At 37.3% G+C, this 25,067-nt stretch overlaps 1 protein-coding gene across 1 annotated transcript in view; it reads right to left on the minus strand.

Moving 5' to 3' along the window:
• Positions 1 to 25,067, minus strand: part of PolA1 (DNA polymerase alpha catalytic subunit) — a 662,965-nt gene that overhangs the window by 362,216 nt on the left and 275,682 nt on the right. The window contains exons 17-18 of the mRNA XM_090387531.1: positions 22,243 to 22,397; positions 2,784 to 2,900 (exon numbers count right to left, since the gene is read on the minus strand). Of these exons, the coding sequence (XP_090243657.1) occupies positions 2,784 to 2,900; positions 22,243 to 22,397 (272 nt within the window). The remainder of the gene's footprint in view (positions 1 to 2,783; positions 2,901 to 22,242; positions 22,398 to 25,067) is intronic.

The following is a 25,067-nucleotide window of genomic DNA, read 5'->3' on the forward strand; positions in this document are numbered from 1 at the left end:
TGGAAATTAAGGTAGAGCCGAATGGAAAGAATAAAAATAGTAGACAGGCATCTTTGCACAAAAAACTATCCATTCACGATGAGTCAATGGCACATAAAAAATTCTTAAAAACAAACGAAGAATCACAAAGGCATGTACTTCCAAATGTCATTGACAAACTGAATGATAAAGAAATTCAAACTACTGCCAAAATTTTTAATTCAGTGTACAGTCTTGTAAAAATAAATCGGCAAATGTCTGACTTACCAGCTGAATTGGAATTACAGAGTAAAAATGGCGTTGATATAGGAGTTTCATTGCATTCCTGATTTTCGGGGATTAGAATCGCTGAACATATTTCAAATGAAATAAAAAAGGAAATCTTTACAAAAATAATAGAAAAGAATGCCAAAATCTGCATAATAATCGATGAGTCGACAACATTATCCAAACAAAGTGTCTTAATTCTTTATCTACGTGTTGAACTTGCTGAGCCTTGTATGATTTTTATAGATCTTATTGAATTAGAACAGACAACTGCTAAATGCATTCATGCCAGCGTAATTACAGCTTTAAACAGCTATGGTTTTTCCAAAAATTATTTAAAAGAAAATCTTATTGGATTTTGTTCGAATGGTGCTAGTGTAATGTTGGGGAAAAAGTCCGGTGTTTCAACCAGACTTTTACAACAATTCCCAAACATTATTTGGCATTGCCTGGCTCATCGTTTGAATTTAGCATTAGATGATTCTATAAAAAATATAAAAGAAGTGAATCATTTTGATTCACTGTATGCACTAGATAAACTGTATGCATTATATTACCAATCTCCAAAAAACCAGCGTGATTTGAGGATGACTGCTAAAGAAATTGTAAAGATCGGTTGTGTGTTTGGGCCACGATGGGCGGCTTGTAGCTTGCGGACAGCAATTGTGGTTTGGAGGAATTATCCTGCTTTGTGCAAACATTTTGCATCAGAAGTTAAATATTCAGAATTATTAAACCGACTTTTAAATCTTGCATTTCTTAAAGATTTAGCACTAATGATCGACATCCTGCAGGAGCTCTCTTACCTTCAGAAGCTTTACAAAGTCGCAGCATCGCAATAGTAAAAGCAGATAAATTAATTATTCGAACTATCAATGCTATTGATAATTTGAAAAATTCGGAAAAAAGGAACTTATGAAACTAAAATTGAGAGCATACTGAAGTTGAAAGAATTTGAAGGAATCAAAATCGAAAGTAAGAACACATTTAAAAAATTACCTCGTGACAAATTATTAAACTGCATTGTTTTATTCTTAAAGGATCGGTTATTAATGCAACAGAGCAATTTTAAATTAAAGAAAGAAAACAATGATATCATTGACGATGAGGAATTGAAAGAAATTTTAAACGTATGCTACCAGGAAATGTGGAATATGGAAGAACTTTCCTCTCCTTGGCAAGAGGGTGAAAAACGAATAAGAAATTTAAGTTTTATAACAAAATATGAAATAAAAATTAATGATTTCAGAGATTTTGTCGAAGACAGTTTATGTTTAAATTCCAGTGAAATTCCCTTATCAATTAAAACAGCCAGAAAAATCCTTGAAACCACTGCAATTAGCAATGCTGAACCTGAGCGAGCTTTCAGCATAATGAATAACATTGTGACAATAAAAAGAACATCTTTGACAATTAAACACGTTGCAGATATGATGACCATAAATCTAAATAGAAAATCATTGCTTCAATTTGATCCAGATCGTTACGTCAAATCGTTCCTCCGTAATCATCGCTCAGCTATTGAGCAAAGCAGGAGATTGGCAACAAATATTAATAGAGAAGTACATTCTATATGGCAGTTTTTGGAATAAATTTTTCTTCTATATTTGTTTAACAATTTTTTTCAGGTAAGCTGTGATTTTTTGTACCTTTTCTAGAATAGTTTGTTTTTTCTAATGTAATAATTGTTTTTATATTCTAGAATGTTTTGTGATTCTTTATGTTATTTGTGTTATGGGAAATATTGTACGTTATTTTTTATTTGCAATATTCAAATTTTATCATGAAAAAAAAAAGTTTGTGTTTGCGTGTGGATGTTCGAAGTTTGAAACTTCTTTAGAATCTTTTTTCTGTCAATTTTTTATGAAATACGGTAGAGAATGACTTAACAGAAGTGACAAAATGCTGACCATGCTCCACAGAACAGGAAACTGCAGTAAAACAGACTATTAAAACATTTAACGTTTTTTGTTTCATTGAAATATAATGATGGATCACTTTCTTAAGATTTGATTTCATAACATTATAGCTTTTTTGTTAACTGCATATTTCTTTAGAATTTTACAGATTATCAGCCAGGTCTTCCTTCATATTGTTCATTAAATTAGATAGTATGAATCAGAGCTGTACTACTCAATATGTTCTACGTCGATAATAAGATTAGTAAATATTATTATCAATTTTCATTCCAGTGATCACGACATACGGTCGAAAAGCATTGTCAGCTTCAGGAAGGAAAATCGTTTTGAATATTTTTGTTAGATTCTTTTAATTGCGTTAATTTGATTTTTAATTGTTTTAAATTGATTTGAATTGTGTTAAATTGATTATTTAATTATTTATATTTTACTCTAATGTACCGGTAAGTTGTCGATTTTTTCGTTTTTTCCGTTTTCATTTCTGGAGGGTATCATACGGAAGTGTTCTACACACTATATTGAGGTAAACTCCTCTTATTTTTTTACTAATTGTTTATTAAAAGAAGGTTTTACTTCCTTTGTGCAAATAGAATTAATAAAAAGTCAGACATATCATACACCAAGGTGAGGCAGTCCTGTTCTCTTTAATCTCCCTAATCTGGACCAATTGGATATTTTACTGGAAGCTACACGATGAAGAAGAACATCAAGGTCAAATCCAATGATATCATGACCCTAAAGAAAGAACAAAAAAAAAAAAAAAAAAAAAAAAAAAAAAACCACAATCATCTTTGGAATATAACAAAACCCCACACAGTTACACAATTTTAGAATTTATCAAATAAATTTCACAGGCCTTCTGGCTAAAACCAGCAATCCTGGTGGTAGAATTCAATATACACTGTCACTTTCTTAAAATATATTTTTTTTATTCTAAACAAACTTAATTGCAGCCACATTAAATCATATTTTTGCATTGTTGCATAATTAATACAGACACTGTAAGTAACTGCATTTAGATTTAACAAAAGGTAGTATAAAAATACTGTAGTGAAATTTTCAGTCAGAAAATTTCATTTCCCATAAATGCCAAGAAGAGTAGAACGATGGAAAGAATTTAATTTGAAAACTTGACCACCCTTTTGTAAATACGCCATATATATTTTCAAGGTGAACTAATGAGGATGAACTAATGAGGCATGTGGCAGAGAAGAAAAATGCATGGGATACATACAAATTAATGGGTGACATGGAAGCCTATGATAGATATAAGTTGGTCTGTAACCAAGTCACAAAGGAGATTAGGCAGGCAAAGGCAGACTACGAAAAATCCTTGGCAAAGGATGCAAAGAAAAACAGAAAAGAGTTCTTTACATATTTAAACTCGAGAAGGAAAGGGATGAATCATATTGGTCCACTGGATATTGATGGTTCAACAGTTGAGGATCCTGCTCAGGTGGCTAACAATCTAAACGAGTATTTTGCATCTACATTCACGCATGAGGAGTTATTCAGGAAGGAGAATGATGTAGGTAAAGTAAACATTGGCAGTGAGCTGGATGATTTTGTAATAACTGAGAGGAAAGTGGAGGAGAGATTGTTGAGGATAAACATAAAAAAGGCACCTGGGGTGGATGGGATCTATCCAGTTATATTAAAGGAGGCAGCAAAGGAAGTAAGCAAACCCCTAGCCATAATTATGAGAGCTTCTTTGGACTCAGGAGAGGTACCCATTGACTTGAGATGTGCAAATGTAACCCCAATTCACAAAGGAGGATCAAAGGCTGACAAGTAATTATAGACCTGTTAGTTTAACTTCTGTTCCAGGTAAGTTAATGGAGGCACTGGTTAAAGAAGCACTGCAGGATCATCTAGACAAGAATTCAGTTATAGCTCAGACGCAGCATGGTTTTGTTAAGGGCAGGTCTTGCCTGACCAATTTGATTGGATACTATGATGTAGTCACAAAAGAACTGGATGCAGGGAATAACTTTGATATTATATATTTGGATTTTAGAAAGGCTTTTGATACTGTTGCACATGGAACACTGCTGCACAAATTGGAGCAGTGTGGCATTGGAGGCAAATTGCTGCTATGGATAAGGGGATGGTTGAGTGGCAGAAGACAGAGAGTGGTAATCAATGGACACTGCTCAACGTGGACTAATGTTATTAGTGGAGTTCCTCAGGGTTCAGTGTTGGGTCCGTTGTTGTTTTCGGTGTTTATGAATGATATTGATGATGGGATATCAAGTTTAATGTCCAAGTTTGCAGATGACACAAAGGTTGGCAGGGTTGTTAAGGACACTACTGACGCTATGCTGCTGCAACAGGATCTGGAAAGGTTGAACAGATGGGCTGAGAGGTGGCAAATGAAGTTTAACATTGACAAATGTAAAGTACAACATATGGGAAACAGTAACCCCAGAGCAACGTATCAACTCTGCGGTACTACACTGACAGTGGTGGAGAATGAAAAGGACCTGGGGTTAATTGTGCAGGCAGATATGAAGTTCTCTGAGCAGTGCAGACGAGCTGCAAGAGTAGCTCATGGTGTCTTGTCAATGATATACAGGAATTTTTCTAGCAGGGATAAGGAGGTGATTATTCCCTTGTATAAGGCAATGGTTAGGCCACATCTTGAGTACTGTATACAGGTCTGGAGACCTCATTTCAAGAAGGATGTAGAGCTGCTGGAACGGGTACAGAGAAGGGCAACAAGATTAGTGAATGGAACAAAGGGTTGCTCTTACGAAGAAAGGCTTAAGTTTTGCAAATTACAGAGTCTGGAGACTAGGCACCGGCGAGGTGATCTGATAGAGGTGTATAAGGCTTTGAATGGTTTGAGCATGCTCAATGCCAATGGGATTCTTCATCTTGCTCAGAATAATCACCTCAGAGGGCATAAATTCAAATTGAGGAGGGATGGATGTCGGATAGATGTGCGGAAATTTGCCTTTGGCCAGCGGGTGGTTGGTTGGTGGAACCGACTTCCATCACTTGTTGTTGAAGTTGATAGCCTAAACAAATTTAAGGCTCAACTGGACAGGTATTTCTAATGAACGGAGGGGTGAAATGGGAGTGGGTTTTTTTTTTTTTTTTTTTTTTTTGGCTGATGCTGAGTAAGCTTGCTTTCTTGCATCATGTGCCTCTACTAATGCTAATGCTAAGGTTCAGACAATGCCGTATATCGACAAATTACAACTGAGGTAGGATTGTCTCGAAACTATAAAGATATGTACTGCTGTGTTTACAAGTAATATTAGCCAATTATATATTTACAGATTTCAGAAATCAACACAGGTGTATGTGGCTCGTTCAACTAGGTTTGAGAAAATGTGGACTTACAACAGCCAAAATTGAAGTAATTCTCTGCAATTTGGATTTAACGTTCAATAAAACGCATTTCATCTTGGCATTCAAGAATTTGATTAAACTGAATTAAGCGTGTGTGGGAAGAAGATATCACTGAAAAAATAATAATAATTAAATAATCACACTGGATATACAGCACTTGGTTATATACCATGGTTTTGGATATAATGTAGGTGTGAATATAAATGTATATAATATAATAAATAATATAATGTACACTGGTGGGTACACCAGTGTTCAAAGAAAGTGCATCACCTAGGAATTTCACATTTCTAACCCTTTTTCACAACATTATGTTACATGAATGACTATCATCACAAATAGAAATATAAACAAAAGATATTTATTAATAGTTATGGCAAAGCTAAGTAATATTTGACAGGTGCTCTCAAAATATTCCAAAATGAGCATTTGCAACCTTTATACAACAGTTTTGGTAAACATAACAATTATGGCTGAAATGTTATCAGAAGCCCTCAATTTGCTTCAGTTTATCATTTTAAATGGAAAACAAAATGAAAACTTCACCAGGTGAAAACTAATATTTAGTTGAATCGCCTCTGGCTCTGATGACAGCAGCAGCACGCTGAAAAGATCAATTTCTGAGGATAATCAACTGATAGTTAGTCGTTCCAAACACAAATTATGGCTTCCTGAAGTTCATGAAGGGGCTTTGGTTTCTTTCTGGCAACTGCAGATTCCACACGATGCCAACAGTTCTCTATAGGATTCAGGTACGGGCTGTTTCCTGGATAGCTAAGGTTGTAATGGACCTTCCTTCCAACCATTTTTTCACCTGTAACAAATGTAAAAACGTTACTGTCGAACCTCTAATGCAGAAATGAAACTAAAGTAACTACAGAAGTGCCTACTTACACTTTTCACCTGATGACAAGGAGCAGAATCGTTCTGAAAGATGCAGTTACTTGGCACATTGAAATGGTCTCTAATGGTTGGCAGCAATTTGCCTTCCAATATATCCAGGTATCCATTGGCATTTATGGAACCTTTTATAAACTGCAGGTGACCTACTCTGCGATACGAAATGCACCCCCATATCATTTGGCTGGTAGGGAATTTCACTGTAGACACCATACAGTCTGGATGGTATTCTTCACCATATCTACGGTGAATCGCTTGTCTCCCACTAGAGCCATGCAGGTTGAATTTCTTTTCATCCGAGAAAACAGACTTCCACTGCTCAGGTGTCCATTTGACGTGCTCCTTACACCAAATTAATCAGGCCTTTTTCATTTTTTGTGTGAGGAGGGGCTTCTTCTTTGGATGATGGGTTACAAGTCCATTTTTGAAGAGGCTTCTTCTGACTGTTACTGCACTGGCTACCACTCCTGTATGTTCTTCCCATTCTCTTTTCAGATCAGACAAAGAAGTCCTGTTTTGGTGTAGAGACTCGTTTGCATCTGGTTCCTTTTTTTCCTATCAGCAGAACAAGTATTCTTGAGCTTGGAAAGAAATCTACTCACTGTCGACTGATTACAAGACACTCTATAAGCAATATGACGGAAAGAACATCCTTCCCCATGTAAAGCAACAATAGCACTCTTTCTTCTAGTGTCAACTGCACATAACTCGCTATCCTGACACAAACAAGGAATGACTGCAACTCTTGCAAAGCATGCTTATATAGTTGAAAGTAACAGCTGATGCAATATTACATCATCACCTATGTGTGTCAATCTTATCTGATGCAATCTGTAAGAAATATTGCCATATACTTATGTTATTTGGACGACAATTACAATTTTAAGGGGTGATGCACTTTCTTTGAACACCAGTGTAAATTAATAATGCACAGTCAAACTTAGTTATAACGAGCACGGAAATAAGGAGACCACGGCAATAATGAGCAAAAAGCCATATTTTAATTTACATGTATTCCCATAAAATTGCCCACTGTTATAACGAGCATACTAGCCGGATATACCGAACAAATTTTGGTAATTATGCAAACATTCTTCATTGTTCGGGTAGTCGAAAAAACCCAATTCTTGAAATAGACAAAAATGAAAAGGGAAATTTAGCTTTTATGACCACCCACATCTCATTAGCTAGAAACCAGTTTATGACCTTGTTCTTTTGGGGACATTGGCATTCCGCTTGTCACATTACCCTATTTACAGATTGTCTTGTATTCACTAAACCATAAATTTATTTCGAGACTTCTAAGAATTTTGTCAACAGAATTGCTAAGAACTTTGTGTGCATTTTGGGAATTCTAAGATCATTGTATGATGATCACTTTACTGTCATTTTAAATAAAATCAGTTAGAAATTAACCCTTCCTTCAGAATCATGTCTACTAATAAAAGAAGGTGTCTCTCGTTTCTCAAAAAAGTCAATATTATTCTTGAGTTAGAATGTGGTGCAAAAAATGTTGAAGTGAGTAAAAAGTTTCTTTGTCCTCTTCAACAGTAATGACATTGTGGAAGAGTAAACATGTCTACATATCGGCACTGGAAAAGAACATAACTGTTAAAAAAAAATTTAGAAAGTGCAAGGTTACAAACGCTGATGAAGCATTGCTTCATTGGTTTGCTACACAAAAAAGTGTTCGATTTTGATAGACGGTCCGATCTTGAAGACCCAACCAGAAAAATTTGCTAAACAATTTGGAGGTGATGGTTTTGTATGTAACAACGGTTGGCTGGATCGATTTAAAAACCGAATACTGCAGACTTTCAGAATAACGACCCCTTCGGGGATTCATATGAGGCTAACTGGAGAAATTAAGAATGCAATTTTATTAACTGCATATAAAAAACATAAACATGTTGACGATCCAATGTTATATATTCTGCCATTAATACACTCCTACTTATGCCCATTCTATTTTCTGTTATTATATCGTTTGTCACTAAGCTTTATAATGTTCTTAATTATTCTTCTCTATATAAGGTTTATTAACTTTAAGATTTATTAACCTGTGATTTGCTGTTTTATTTATTTTTTTTACCGGCACTGCAAGACTTCTGTGCTGTATGTAAACATACAATTTCAATGTGTCGTCATTTGGGGTGCTGTTATTTCGACAGTCTACTGTACAAGCATATTAATACAAATAATATGTACGTATATACTAATATTATTTTTTTTCTATCTAATATTTCTTTTTTTTTTTTCTGAATCTCTTTTTATCAAGTTATTGAGAATTTAAAAAAAAAAAAAAAAAAAGAGAAATTTAAACTCATCACTAATATAGTGAGTAACGGTTATAACGAGGAAATTTTGTCAGTCCTTTGATGCTCATTATAACAAAAGTTCGACTGTAATTTAATAAATAATATAACGTAAATGTCATGTAATGTGTTCATGTCCCCTAATAGAAACATAAAAAAATGCAGTTTATGGCAAAACTTAAATTTCACAATGGCCACTAGCAGGAACAAACTATCTTACAGAGCAAAACTGGGGACCACTAAGATATTGTATCCTCTTGTGAAAAATATGCACTCAAATATAAAAGAAAAAAATAAAATAAAAAATTAAATTTCAAAGTAGAAGAGCCTGAGAGTAATCACTGCGGAGATGTTCAGGTTTCTTCCCAGTCATGTCCACTACAACTGCAATAAAAATACATCAATATAACATTAATTATATGCAGCACACTTAAAAACTTAAATAATTTCCTCTTTGTCGATTGCAATATATTCAGTTATAAGTTTGTGTTCAACAACATCTCATTCTTTTCAAGGATGAAACCACACTTAGAATGGCAAGCAGTTTGTATATGTTCATAAGTTGCATCTACTGGTCACAGATAGTGTTCTCCATAACTATGCTACGATACAAAAAAAATCCAATTGTGTTGTTTATATCTGACAATATAATGTTGTTGGTGGTGGTGGTGTCCACATAGTCTAGCCACAAGTGAAAATCGTTTCTGAGATGTTGGTTTTCACTTACACAATTATTTCTAGGTATATTTTAATCATGTAACTCGAGGTCATATGCAAGGATTAAAAAAAAAAAAAAAAAAAAAAAGTTTTTCTTAATCCTTTCATTTGACCACTAAGCAATGGGAAGCCATTGGCTTATCTGGCTGATTGTTCCTTATTTCTTGTTTCTGCACTATGCTGTAATCTGAATTTCCAATAAATGTGTCTTATTTGGAAGTGTGGGATCATTATGAGAAATTGATAATTTTGAAAGTTTATTTAAAAAAACAGCACTGTTAAAAAAAAAAAAAAAAAAAAACAATGGTGCAGTTGTCATTTAAAACCTTTCACCCATTTCATCAACTAAAGGATACAAAAAAACATGTAAAAATAAATTTTCTTATATAAAAATGCTTGCTTAATATATTGTCACTATATATCCATGCTAAAAAAAATCATTATCAGCCATAATGATTGGGCTATTAGGCTTAAATCCATTGTATCTTTTCTTCCAGCTGAAATTATGGAAATTTGTGAATGATCAATAAAATATTTACAATACAAAAGCTGAGGATCGATGGGCATGTTGCACTGGAATCCATAGTGATATGAAATGATGATAAAATGTATATCCAGTAAAAATATCTTTAATTATAAATAAATACTTTGGAGTTTTAAAGGCTGAATGTGCCTCTTTATCAACAAATAGAATGGAAACTTTAGAGATAAAAATTATTTTAACGGACACAGAGTTGTGCGTGCAGTGAGGCATGCGAGGTAGGCTATTCAACCATTAAACTGCTGTTCATTGTTGCTACATGGATGTGCGTAGTTTGAGTTACCTCTAAGATGGGGTGTAGTCTCATGCCTTTGCAGGGGTTCATGGCTCTCGAATTACACAATATATTAAGTGACTCTAACCAGAGGCAGTGGCAAAAGTGTCGGGACTAGTCAATTACTTTGCAGTCCCGCTTGGGATTGAGGTTGTGGTGGGTCGACTAGAAGTGTTCCGCAATTCCAGACTGGTCGTTCTCAGCAAGGAGAATCGATCTGTCATGTTCTGTGAGGCAGTCTTGAAGATGTCTTGAGGTCTCTCCTATGTAGCAGCTGTCACAATCGTTGCAGGCTATGCAGTATACTATACCGCTGCATAAAAAAGAGGTGACCGGAGTCTTTACGTTGGAAACTAGAGAATGTAAGTTTCTACCAGGCAGCTGCACACATTTTATGTGTTATTCTTGGAGGATTTTTGAGATCCATCCCAACATGCCCGGATAGTAGGGAATGTAAGCGGTGGGCACATTGTCCTGAGTTGATGACGGTCTTGGGTGGACCGTGAGTTCCTGTGCTTGTAATAAGCACTTGTCCAATAGGTGGGTTGGGAAGCCACAATTGATCAAGTCTGTCCTCACTCTGGAAATCTCGTTGCACCTAGCTTCATCTGTGATGGAGTGGCTCCAGGCCCTGGAGAACAGAGTGCGGGCAGTGCTGTTGAGATGGCTAGGGGCATGGCCGGATCTGTAGTTTGTGAACTGTCTGCACCACATTGGCTCACAGTATACTGAGGTTTCTAAATGTGGGCCCACACGTTTTACCAGGACATCCAAGAATGGGAGAGATCCGTCTACTTCTAACTCTAGAGTGAACACCGACAAGGAATTGAAATATTCTAGTATGTTGCTTCAGAGCCACATAGCGCCTCTGTAGCCAGGTGGGAAGGAGCAGCAGTGCGTAGCACACACTTCTTGATTAGATCGGGGTTCGAGCCCGTCACCACCAAATACGGCAGATGTGGAAAGGTCAAAGGAATGACCACCGCATATTCCCGGAGCAATATGGCCTTAGTTGCTAATGCTCCTAAAAACCAAATAACAAACAATCAACAACAGAGCCACATGGGATGATGGTAAAGATATCATTGACGTATCTGCACCACGTTGTAATAGGTACTGGTAGGTTCAGGAATATCTGTTCTTCCAATTCTTCCATGGCGATGTTAGTCACAGCGGAACTAACAGGGGCACCCTTGGCAGTGCCCTGTACTTGCTGGTATAAGGAATCCTCAAAGGTAAAGACGCTGCCTGACAAGCACAGGTTGAGAGTAGTACAGATGTCGTCAGTGGACAGTGATGTTCTGTTTGGTAGGTTTGGGTCATTTTCTAGAAGCCACTTGGTGCAGTTTACGGCCTGTTGGACTGGGATTGATGTAAATAGAACTCGCTGCTGTTAGTGACAGTGTGGATGGTATTTCCTATAAGAGGTGTAAGGAGTTGTGCAATATATTTGGATAGTTCTTATGTAGCTGCATTGCAGCAGGACACTATGGGCCAGAGAGGAACACCTGGCTTATGGATTTTAGGTAGGCCATAAAACTGGGGGTAGTTGGCAGCCTGTGGCATGAAGAAGCCACCGAGTCGGAGTAGAAATTTTCTTAGCTTTAAAGCGTGCATAGACAAGTTTATTAATGTAAGACTACAGATGTCCTAAGACTTTGATGGGCTGATCCGTTACAGGTGCATAAAAGTTGGGGTCTTGTTGGAGGACCAGGGCTTTCTCTAGGTAGGCTGATCGGTCTAATATGATAGTTCGACGTCCCTTGTCAGCGGGAAGCACAACAATTGAGTTGTCCTTTCTTGTAGAGGAAAGAGCACCGCACTATCGGTGATTAAGGTTGGAGCGGGTGGGCCATGTGCATCAGAGGATGGAGGCCATTTTGTAGCGAATTTCATTAGCAGCTTCTTCGGGGAGGTTGGTAATGCTTGCTTCTGCTCCCATAGCAAGCTATGTGATCGGTGGCTTTAACGGTGAACTTCATTCTGGTGGTCAAAACATTGAGCTGCTTGGTGGTTAATTGCTTGCTGCTCAAATTTAGAATGAAGGAAGCGGTATTAGTTGAACAGGTGTTCGTTCTTGAGGAGTGGGCTTCTCTACTTAAATTAACCAATTTCCATTGTTGTCACGAACGGTAAGCATCAGAGATACGGTTAGTTTGGCGAAAGATGGTTTGAATAAGGTTAGAAAATATTATAGGTGAGATCCTACCTTGTAGTTTCTGCAAGAGTCTGGATTTATTGTAGTCAGCACTCTTGATTTCGTAGTGGAGATAGGTAATCCACAATTTCAATGTTTGTAGGCTGAAGTTGAAACATGCACGGTCCATGCGAGCGTTGTTATATGGGGCTCAGCAGCACTATCCTTCGAGGTAGATACAGCTTCTTCCAGATCAATCACGGATAAAGACCATGTGGCCATAAAGACCAATTAGCATTTTTTCAGCTTTCCTTTTTGGTAGTTGTTGGCGCATCGGCTTCTGTGGCCATAATGCACCTCCCAAGGTTTTCGCAGTACTTTGATCCAAGCCCGAGGTGGGATTCGAACCCGTGACCTTTGGGTTGCCAGGCAAGCACTTTTACCCACCCGGCTAGCCCGATCGGCATATTTTTTCAGCTAAAGCATTAATCTTCTAAAATGATTATCATATGCAGTTGAGCAGACTAATATGAAAATATTATCCCTATGGTATTAACAACTTATGCAGGAAAAAGCTCTTACCCATTCCAGGGTAAGAGCTTTTTCCCTGGAATCCTGGAATGGGTAAGTGGAGAGGATAAAATTAGAGAAGCAAATTTGCTTTATTTTTCACCATATTATTTTTGCATCAGTATTTTTACAAATTGAGATTGTAGACTGAATCGAGGAACATCTTTTAGTTTTCTTATTGATGTGAAGGACCATAGCTCTAAGCTCTTTTAATTTATAAGATTGTGGTAGGGTTTGTGCAGAACAGATTACACAATCATTTTTTTTTTAATTAATTTTTTTTTTTTTTCACTCTTTTCTTCTGCAAATAATTTTTAGTTCTATGGGTAATCAATTGTGATTGTGAGATGGCAGTAGACACAGCTGCTAATATTTGTTTCATAATGTAATTGATGACTGTGTCAATAGGATAAGATTCATTTTATGCAGTTTTGGAGTGTAATATTTTAATTCTATATATAATGGGTAATGATCACTGCTGAACAGACTGTTAAGAGCTATCCACTTGATACTAGAAAAGAGGATTGGAGAGAAGACAAAAATCTATTGCAGAGGTTGTCCCTGTAGGGAGACGAATGTAAGTTGGTGAGCCAGTATTTAGTATGGTTAGATTATCTTTAGAAGAAAATTCCAATTCTATTTTACAACTTCATAATTGGTCAACACTTAAACTCCCTATTTCTCATATTAAATTTTGTATCATGGTTTCCAGTCCCACAAGTCCTTTCTGGATCCTCACCTCTAGACTTATTTCTAATTTAGAATGGACACTCTTATTTCATTCATAAAGCTATTCTTGCTGAGTTTGGTCGAATTGAAATTGATTTGTTCTGCAGACCAAAAAAGAAGAACAGCAAATCCTTAAAATTTTCTACGATTATTAGGCTTATTCCTTTGTTGAGCAGAGTCTGAATAAGGTTTAATCAAAATCTGTTATTGCTGATGTGGCATTTCTTAATACAACTCACAAGCAGTTATAGTGTTCTCTCCAAACATATTGGGAGAGAACTCACAAGTTCTCCTCCAATATGTTCTCTAGCTTTCTTTTAACTGGATACGATTCATTAAATTTTAAACTCACCTACTTCAATATCTCCATTTTTGAATTCTGTCTTTGCGGTTCTGTTGAGGATTCAACTCATTCTAATTTTCTGTCCCCTGTAGGATGAATTTTGTTTCATTTGGTCACTGGTAAGTCTCTCCGGATCAGCAATCTATTTTTATTTCTTCTCCTACATTCTTTCAATAATTTCAAACATTTACTGGTAAGTCTCTCCGGATCAGCAATCTATTTTTATTTCTTCTCCTACATTCTTTCAATAATTTCAAACATTTTCTCATTCTGTCTTTCTTAAAAGGCACCAGTTACTGTCTGAACAATAAAATTATCTTTTAAATTGTTCACAACTCTTCTTTTTTTCTTTTTTCATTTCCTTCTTCAATCTTCTTTATAATTTTATAAATTTTCTTTACATAATTTTACTATGTTTCTTCCCCCAAAAACTGTTAAACTCCTAGTTTTAGTGGACATTACCTTCTAAATCACCTGTTATCAAAATAATAATATAAATAGTAAAATTTTATTAATTTTCTCAACTGTTTGCCCTTCTTATAAATTTTAATATTATACTTGCATGAAGGTTTTTTTGTACATATGTTCACATATTGGCTAGATTGTGTCTTGTGAAAATAAAATATTTACCTTAAATTAAATTTTGTGGTATGCTTGTATGTTACAATCTCTTTCTACTATTGACCTTGAATAAAAACTTTGTAACTTCTGAACATTTCTGGACAATATTGAACTTTTTGGGTCAATAGATTCAGATCTAAATTGGCTGCTTGTCTTGTCATGTAAATACTAATTTGAACCATTTTTTGCAAACAGCTGAGTATGTTTTAGCTTAACTATTTTAGGTTGGATTTCTCAAAATGTGGCCCAGGCTACGTTTTTATTTAATTTGGGTTTTATCGAAACCTAAATTATGTGTTGGTTAGGGCAATAAGAGCTGTAGAACAGAAGTCTTCGTGGTTGACCACGGTACATGCCTAGTTGTGGAATTGAACGATCGTTTTGAACAGCTCCGACTATGAAGCAAAAGTCCTATTACTGTTATGAGACACCGCCATCTCCCAAACCGTGCTCGTCTCTCCTTCAAGACTCTGGGGCGAAGAGAGTCCAAGGTAAACAACCTCGTCAACAGTTGGTTTCAATCGGGTAAAGTCACCAAATCCGTGCTCTGGTGTCTACATGCCTCCAGCTGTCAAATTCCACAGTTCTATGGTCTACCAAAGGTCCACAAGGAATGAGTGCCCTTAAGACCTATCATCTCCCGTTGTGGTTCCCCGATCTACGAAATATCTAAGTTCGTTTCAAGCTTGCTCTTGCACCTAGTGGGCAACACCACCAACACCATTTCTAACAGTGGGGAATTCCTGGACCGGATTTGTACCCTATCCATCTCAGATGATCAAGTCATAGCCTCGTTTGACGTGGTGTCTTTTTTTCACTTCAATCCCAGTTGAACTGGCCATCACATGTGCCAAGGAGCTCTAGACGCCGACTAAACCCTGAGCAACAGATCTTCTCTAACTTCCGAGGACATCTGCACCGCCCTTAGTTTGTGTTTGACCTGTGGGGCCGTCACGTTTGGTGATTCCATTTACTGACAGATACATGGTACAGCCATGGGTTCCACGATTAGTTCAGTTACAGAAACATCGCAATGGAGGTGCTGGAGAGTCGCACATTTCTGGGTTTGCCGGATCCCATTGCCCTTTGGTGTCGCTACGTCGATGATGTGTTTGTGGTCATTCCTTGGGGGTTGGACAACCGACTTTTGCACCACCTTAACTCTGTTGCCATTCATTCAATTCACCATCGGACTGGTGTCAGACAGTTCTCTTCCTTTCTTGGATACCCTTGTCCAGCATGGGGGCATGCATCTAAAGACATCAGTCTATCACAAGCCGATGTGTGCTGGACAGTTCCCCAACTACCAGTCAGCGCACACGCAAGCAGCCATCTTCTCGGCACGGCATGAGCCTTACTAACCACGCCTGACCCACTAGTTTTGCGGATGACAGGCGCACTGAGATTACTAGGGTTAAGACAGATCTGGCAAGGTGCGGCTACCCCACCATTGCTCTGGATAGGTGTGACATACAGGCCCACAACCACGTAGCTGCCTACAGGTCCATGCGTAGTAATGATTCCGCCTCAACTACCTTTATCCCTTTCTACCCGAACCTATCGTAGAGTCTTAAAGGCTCGTGGGATAAAGTGCTTGCAACTCTCGGGCAGGAAGTTGCGAACTCTCATCTCGAGGGTTAAGACATCTATCTCTCCACATCCCACACTGCAGAGTGGATTAGGCTGCACTGGCTGCTACGTTGGGGAAACCGGCAGGAGACTCAGTAGTCATGTTTCTGAACATATGTTCAGAAATCTGAACACAAGAAAGCTATCTGTTTAGCGAAGTTCTGGTCAACCCAGCATGATAATCATCCATGCCGCAACATCATGATTATTGATCAGGCTTGCCATTACTGTCATCGCATCTGGTTAGAATCACTGCATGTCTCATGCTGCAGTAGTTTCTTTAAATGGAACAGAGGATGCCGTGTCCATCCCATTACTGAGACGACCATCCTCTTGGCTGAGAAACATTGGCATTTACAACTTTCCCAGGTATTACAGCTACAACTGCAAGCAATCCCTTCTAACAGCTAATTGTTACCTGCACCTGTAGCATGCAGTTCACCATACATGACAGCCACAGAATACGCATGGCATTCTGTATATTGGTCCATTAATGGTCACAACTGATGGACACCCGCACGTCCCAAAGCTATGCATTACTTTTCTGTTTTTTTGTTCATAGCAAGCATTAAACGTATATTTTACCTGAAACCTGTTTTTTTCTTTCTTTCCATTTTTCTCTGTGGTACAATACTTTGTTTAGTATTTTTAGCATTAGCAAAGGCGCATGCAAGAAAGCAAGCTTATATTGCATCACCAAGGGATAAAAAAAAAAAAAACAACCCTTATTTCACCCATCCACCCACTCCATATGTTTGTTGAGTTCTGCCTTAACCCTATTTAAGCTATCAACTTCTACGACATATGGAAGTTTCTTCCAGCAATCAACCACCCGCTAGCTAAAGGCAAACTTCCGCACATCTATCCTACAATTGTCTTTCCTCAATTTGAATTTATGCCCTCTCAGGCGATTATTCTGAGCAAGAGGAAGAATCCCATCAGCATTGAGCATGCTCAAACCATTCAAGGCTTTATACATCTCAATCAGACCACCTCGCAGGTGTCTAGTCTCCAGACACTAATTTGCAAAACTTAAGCCTTTCTTTATAAGAGCAACCCTCTGTTCCATTCACTAAGCTTGTTGCCCTTCTGTGTACTCGTTCCAACGGCTCTACATAGTTCTTAAAATGAGGCCTCCAGACCTGTTTACAGTACCCAAGGTGTGGCCTGACCATTGCCATATACAAGGGGATAATCACCTTATCCCTGCTAGAAAAATTCCTGTATATCATTGACAAGACACAAGCTACTCTTGCAGACCATCTGCACTGCTCAGAAAACTCCATATCTGCCTGCACAATTACCCCTAGGTCCTTTTCATTCTCTACCACTGTCAGTGTAGTACCACAGAGTTGATACATTACGTTACTCTAGGGTTACTGCTTCCTATAGGTAGTACTTCACATTTGCCACCTCTCAACCCATGTGCTCAACTTTTCTAAATCCTGTTGCAGCAGTGTACTGTCATTAACAACCCTGTCAAACTTTGATTCGTCTGCAAACTTGGACATTAATCCTGATATACCATCATCAATATCATTTATAAATATAGAAAACAACAATGGACCCAACACTGAACCCTGAGGGACTCCACTAATAACATTAGTCCACGAAGAGCAGTGTCCATTGATTACCACTCTGTCCTCTCCCACTCAACCATCCCTTTAATAGCAATTTGCCTCCAATGCCACACTGCTCCAATTTGTGCAGTAGTTGGCCTTTCTAAGATCCAAATATATGATATCAAAGTTATTCTTTGCATCCAGTTCCTTTGTTACTATATCATAGTATACAATCAAATTGGTCAGACAAGACTTCACCTCAAGGCGCCTCTGTAGCCAGGTGGGAAGGAGCAGGGTTCGAGCTGTCACCACCAAATACGGAGGATGTGGAAAGGTCAGGGGATGACCGGAGCAATATGGCCTTGGTTGCTGGTGCTCCTAAAAACCAAATAACTAACTAACTTCCCCTTAACAAACCCATGCTGTGTCTGAGCTATAACTGAAGTCTTGTCTAGATGATCCAGCAATGCTTCTTTAACCAGTGCCTCCATTAATTTCCCTGGAACAGAAGTTAAACTAACAGGTCTGTAATTACCGGTGTCTCCCTTTGATCCTCCTTTGTGGATTGGGGTCAAATTTGCACATCTCCAGTCCATGGGTACCTCCCCTGAGTCCAGGGAAGCTCTCGAAATTATGGCTAAGGGTTTGCTTACTTCCTTGCCGCCTCCTTTAATATAACTGGATAGATTCCATCCACCACGGGTGCCTTTTTTTTATGTTTATCTTCAACAATTTCTCCTCCTCTTTTCCCTCAGTTATTACAAAATCATCTAGCTCACTGCCAGAGTTTAATTCACCTCTGGCATTCCCCTCCCTGAATAACTCCTCATGTGTGAATGCAGATGCAAAATAATGATTTAGTTTGTAGGATCATTAACAGTTGAACCATCAATATCCAGTGGACCATTCTGATTCATCCCTTTCCTTCTAGAGTTTACATAGGTAAAGAACTCTTTGCTATTTTTCTTTGCATCCTTTGCCAAAGATTTCTCGTAATCTGCCTTCGCCTGCCTAACCTCCTTTGTGACTTGGTTACAGACCAGCTTATATCTATCATAGGATTCTGTGTCACCTGTTATTTTATATATATCCCATGCATTTCTCTTCCCTGTCACATGTCTAATTAGTTCATCTGACATCCATTTAGGCCTAAATCTTGAACAGTATTTCTTAGTTGGTATGAAAAGCCTAGTAGGTTCCAAGATTAATTCTTTGAAGCTTCCCATTTTGAATTTGCTGTTGGTAACATCATCAGTTGGTCCCAACATAGAGAATTTAAATACTGTCTCAGACCACTGTAGTCACTTTTAAGAAACGAAAAAACTCTTCCCTTTAACCTTGATGGTAGTTACCTCTTTGAGTAAATCCCACTTCGGCACACTGATCACTGCCACCTAGTGGTTCCTTTATCTGCAGATTCTTAATGCATGAAGAATCACTACTGATAATCAGATCAAGAGTATTATTCCCTCTAGTTGCCTCTTGAACATGCTGCTGTAGAAAATAATCATCCAATAAATCCACAAAAGCCTTGCTAGTGTGTGAGTGACAAATTCCAGTCAATCTCTGGGAAATTAAAATCCCCCATTAAAAGACACTCTGATTTACTGGCCCACTCTATTTGTCTGCACAATTACTGATTATACTCATCAGATTCATTAGGCCTATAATATACACCACTCATTTTTTCTTTCCCAGTGCTTATGTCACACCAAACAGACTCAACATTGCACTGTCCACCAACATCAATTCCATGCACTTCCTTAGATTTTAAGTGTTTCTTAACTAACAGCATATCTCCTCCTCCTCCCTTCCTGTCCTTCCTTTCTGTACACATTGTACTCTCCAAATTCCAATTTTTCACTGCTTACGTCTGTGTGACACCACGTCTCTGATATCCTAACAATATCTGCCTTTGATATCTTGGCTAGAACTTCAAGCACATCGAATTTATTAACTATACTCCAGCACTGGTTTACATTCAAGTATACATGCACCTGTTTCTACCCTTAGTTACTCTAACACAGCCCATGTATTTACTTATTCCACTAGGACTTGCAGCAGTCCTGGAAATCCCCATTGGATATGAATCCAGAGCACATAGGCCTTTTTGCTTATATTCTACTTGGGATGCTATCATTGTTATCACTGGATAACATTGGATTATCGTTGGATTTATGCAAATTTTTATCATTGTTATCATTGGATTGATGCAAATCAATCATTGGACTGATGCAAATCAATCAATGGACTGATGCAAATCAATCAATGGACTGATGCAAATCAATCATTGGATTGATGCAAATCTATGGAATTTGGATCTGCAGTCAATCAGTGCATTCATTATCACTGGATTGATGCAAATGTTATCACTGGATTCCATTGATGCAAATCTATGGAATTTGGATCTGCAGTCAATCAGTGCAAAGTTATCACTTCCATGTTTTGCTCCTTTCAACCCTGAGGGTTGAAAGAAGCAAAACATGGACTCATGAAAAGGAGCTTTATAATCCAGATTTCTGGCCCCACCATGGGGAGAAAGGAGAGGGACACAAGGTGACCAAGTGGCCAAGTTAGTTTTTTTAGTATTGCTAATAAAAAGAAACAGAAAAGTGGAGCGATATCTTTTCTGGGCCTCTGACTATTTCTGGTAGTGTGAAAGATCTACTCTAATTTATAAATAAAGAAAATAGCAGTAGAAACAAAATAGAGTGTATTCAGTGAAAAGGCTTTTTGAGACAATGCATTAAGGAATACACTGATTTTATTAAGCATGATCCTATCCTCTTCCACATTATATCAATGAAGGGAAGAGCATGGCTATTCTCAAATTGCATAAATTTCAGGAAATTCAAATATTACTTTCCAGAACAAATAAACTACTGGGGGTCATTATTAACACAAAGATACACAAATACTGATCTTTAACCCCTACACTCCAATGGATCAGACTTAAACCAAGCATCTGATATGGGATGCATTCCTTTCAACTTATGGATAACCCAAAGAATTGCCAGAATTTTGCAAAGTTACAATTTTAACACTGTGTAGAAAACTACAAACAGTGCATCCTTCTATTCTTTTAAAAATCCCCATACCATTAATACAAGAAACCATGATTTTTAGCATACCATGCAAAGACTGTAATGTGAGCTATAGAGGTGAGCCTATTTGTGGTGGTATGGAGGACAACTTAAAAGACATTTACTTCCACTGTGAATGGTCATTCTGCCCAATCAGCAACAGATGCGCAATTCACAGGAGGAACATAAGCCCAAATAATGTTCAAGTAACTAACAGGGCACAAAATTTCAGCATCTGTTTATGGATAAAATCTTGCCCAAATATGCAGCACTAGACATACTCTGAACAGAAATAATGGAGTGCATGCACATCCCATATCTGATTTGGACAGATGATGCCACGGATCTCTTTCCTGCCTCTTCCTTCCGCATCCCTTTTCTGTTAATTCATAAATGAGCCAGAGGTTCCTTTAACCTTGGAACATAATGGAACTACTTCCTTTCCTTTCCTTCCACCCCACACCATTTTCTCCTTCCATTCCTTTACCTCTCACCTCCATCTCTTCATTTTTGTTCAAACATCCCCACAGTTCTTTCTCCTCTAAATTATACATCCAATCATTATCATGTATTTAAACTCACCGCCCTAATGTAACTTTTACAGATGATAAAAGTGTACATAGATGCCAAAAGTTCCTTTTTTTTTTTTTTTTTTTTTTCAAATTTTATTATTTTGCTTTTAGTGATTTTAACCTGGAATATTTGAAACAATTTAGTGTAATATTTCCATTGTGTGTTTTAATTAGTTAGATTTTAACTGCATTTCTTTATAATAAATATATTCTAAAATCTGGTTGATGTAGTCAAGAATTATTAATTTATGTGGTTCCTCACCTCCAGTTGTTATTGTCAATCTGTCTTGTCTCCTTTACATCAGACTAGTACTAGCTCAAAATAAAAACACTAGATAATCTAGCAGCAACTATAATGCAGGTCAAATAATAAAAAATAAAAAAAAAATGTGCACATTTTTTAATCCAATAAACTTCATTATACTACAAGGTGTTTTGTATAAAACTGGCCCCAATCACTGGAGAAATCTAGACAGGAGTAAAATGAAATAAACAAAAAAAAAAAAAAAAAATCAGTCAAAAGTAACTTTATTTATTCTCTCCGAATGTACATGCAAACTGAAATGATTTGGCTAAAATTCATTCTTTGAACAACTTCATGCAGGAGTTGTTCAAAAATGAATATCACATCAGTATGAGGTAGGCCAGTTTTATGTGGAACACCATATATATGTGGCATCACTCACAAATGGAAAGTCATACAAACATTCAATAAAATCGTACTAACCACAATTACATCTGGATCCATCTTGTGAACTTTCGCCAATAAATATCCTAGAAGGGCCCTTTCTGAGTCCATATACTCCACCTTTGTGTTTGTGTATGTTATCAGAGAGCTTTTGAAATCAAATGGGAAAATGGCATCACTTGGTTTCGTTAAGGCTAGTAAAAATAAAAATTACAATTGTTCATAATTCAGAAATAATTTAAAATTACTTGAAAGAAATAATTAATTTATATCCTTGAAGATTAATTATTTGATGTCTATGTTTATTTTCCATAGAATGCTACTATTCCATGGAAATTCAGATGCTCCTCTACTTAAGAAGTAGAGGAGCATCTACTTCTTAAGTGATGGATGATGATGAGAAAAGCTGTGAGTTCAGATTAAATTTAAAATTGTCCAGAATTTTGTGATGATAACTGGATTCATGCTGAGCCCCTTCTCAATCATTTGGGCCAAGAGATCAATCATTTGGGCTCCTGGTGCATTTTTTCTCAGAATTGTCAGTTCTAGTTAAAAAACAGGTCTATTAACTCTGTCTTTTAACTAGGAAGTAGAAGGAAGGAAAGGAAGTTGTTCCTTTCCTTCCCCCTCCCACCTATTTCAATAGGGATGTAATACACTCAAACAGGGGTGCAAGAATGTTTGTTAAGATGTCATCAAGGCAATATTAGGTAGGTCAAACAGCGTTGGGGAGGGGCACGATACTAATATTTCAACAGCTGCAGCAGCAGAAGCAGAGATGAAATACTGATACATCGACTGCTCCTATTTAAACTTGTAATAGCCTGAAAAGCAGGAGGGAAAGCATTACAAGGGCTGCACAAGGGTTACAAAAAGCACATAGTTATTTGCTTGAGTGCTTATTTATTACACTCTTAATGCTAGGAGTACAGTAAATAAATTTAACAAATTTGAAATAAATACTGACATTATATGTTGGCATTATTTTAAAATCTGTCATCATTTCTAAGGTTGACATTATAGATTTAACAGTAACATGATGTTGCACGGATGCCAGAGATAGAGAATTTGAATATTGTGATTATACTATGTACTGAGGTGATGGGAAGGGTGGGAGGAGAGCAATTCTTATAGTTAAGAAGCACATACCACAAAACACTTGTTAAAGAATAAGAGAAGTTTACCTCAATATGATAGGTAGAACACTTCCGTATGATACTCTCATTACAGTAAAAAATTAATTGATTTGCAATGTAATATTTTTGATTTTTTAATTTAATTTTTACTGTAATGTTACATTCGTTTTAATTTCTGGAGAGTATCATACTGAAGTGTTCTACGTATCATACTGTGGTCAACGATGGGTACGAGCATAGCCTGTGCGGACGAAGCTCTTTGACGCTCTTGGAACAGAGAAGTTTTTCCTGATTTATTTTCTGATTTATTAGCTTAAATTGTCATATTAACTTATTTCTAGAGTAGCTTTATATTCCTAGTTACGATACTTAGTTAAAAGTTTAACTTAGACAGAGATTTTGTAGGTATTACTTAATATCGGTAATGGTATCAAATCCACGTGTTACAAATTGAACGAGAGGTCTTTTTTTTTTTAACCAAATTTAGTCGATTTATTAACCAATTTTTATATTAAATTATCTTCTATAAGTAGATTATAGACCTAGTCAAGATCCTTAGTTTATTCCAAATTGAGATAGCGAGATTTGGAATCTAATCAATACTTACGAGTCCGCAGAAGTACCGATCGTGAATTCCCGCCATTTTTACACGATAGCATAAGCTTAGTGTAGTATAGTGCATAATATAATATTGTCAATTAATCAGTAAATCTATTAATCTTGATGAACTTTATTGTCAATTAAATTGTACTTTTAACTCTATATATATATATATATATATATATATAACGACATAATCGTAACAAATAATTAATACATAACTATAGTGGTACACGTGACACGGAAGTTATATAACGGGGAACTCGTAGAAAACACTAGATACCGAAAAAACAAATAAATATAGCGTTATAACTGTTTTGGGATAAAACTTAAGGATTTAATTTTGTTTTGAAATTTTATTGAATTAAATCGGAATCATGACTCAGACCAGAGCAGCAAAGCAAAAGGCTCAAGCTAATGGGAGTGCTGTGGTTCAGGGGAGAACTGAGGGGGGCAGTTGCCCTCTGAATCACAGTCTTTTAAAATGCACTGTTTGCTTGATGTTTGTGGAGCAGTCGGGTATGAGACATGATACTGTCAAGGGGGGATGTCTTTGTGTGTGCACGATGTAAGGAGTGCAAGGAAATCAGGCGACAACTCAGCGTTGTTATGGGCCTTTATGAGAGCTTGGACAGGGTGGATGCCCTCGAAGGAAATAAATTGAGGGGCCCATCAAGCTCTCAGCCGCCCACATCAACGCCAGAGCTTGCACTTGGTCATCAGGCAACACAGACGCAGCCCCCTAGGCAGAATGCGCTGGTCCCACAGGAACTAGTGGTTGTTGGTGATTCTATTGTCAGGGAAGCGGGGGGAACATGCTTTGTAAGAAGGATAGGTGGAATAGGACCAGGGTATGTCTGCCAGGGGCAAAGGTTGTTGACGTTGTAGAGCGGATATCATCTTTTAAGGGCACAAAAGGGTGATATAGTTGTACACGTTGGCACTAATGATATTAAGAGTAGGAGACCGGCGGAATTACTTAGCAAGTACAGGTCACTGTTGAAAAAAAGCCGTGAATTAGGGTTGAATTTGAAAGTGTCTGCAATTCTGCCCAGACACGATACGAGGGAGTATATGATGAGAGCCTTGTCGATCAATTCGGCCCTGGAGGGATTGTGCAAGGCTCAA

This window comes from Mastigoproctus giganteus, chromosome 1 (genome assembly GCF_048544385.1).
Source record: "Mastigoproctus giganteus isolate SK-2022 chromosome 1, ASM4854438v1, whole genome shotgun sequence".
Classification (NCBI taxonomy): Eukaryota; Metazoa; Arthropoda; class Arachnida; order Uropygi; family Thelyphonidae; genus Mastigoproctus; species Mastigoproctus giganteus.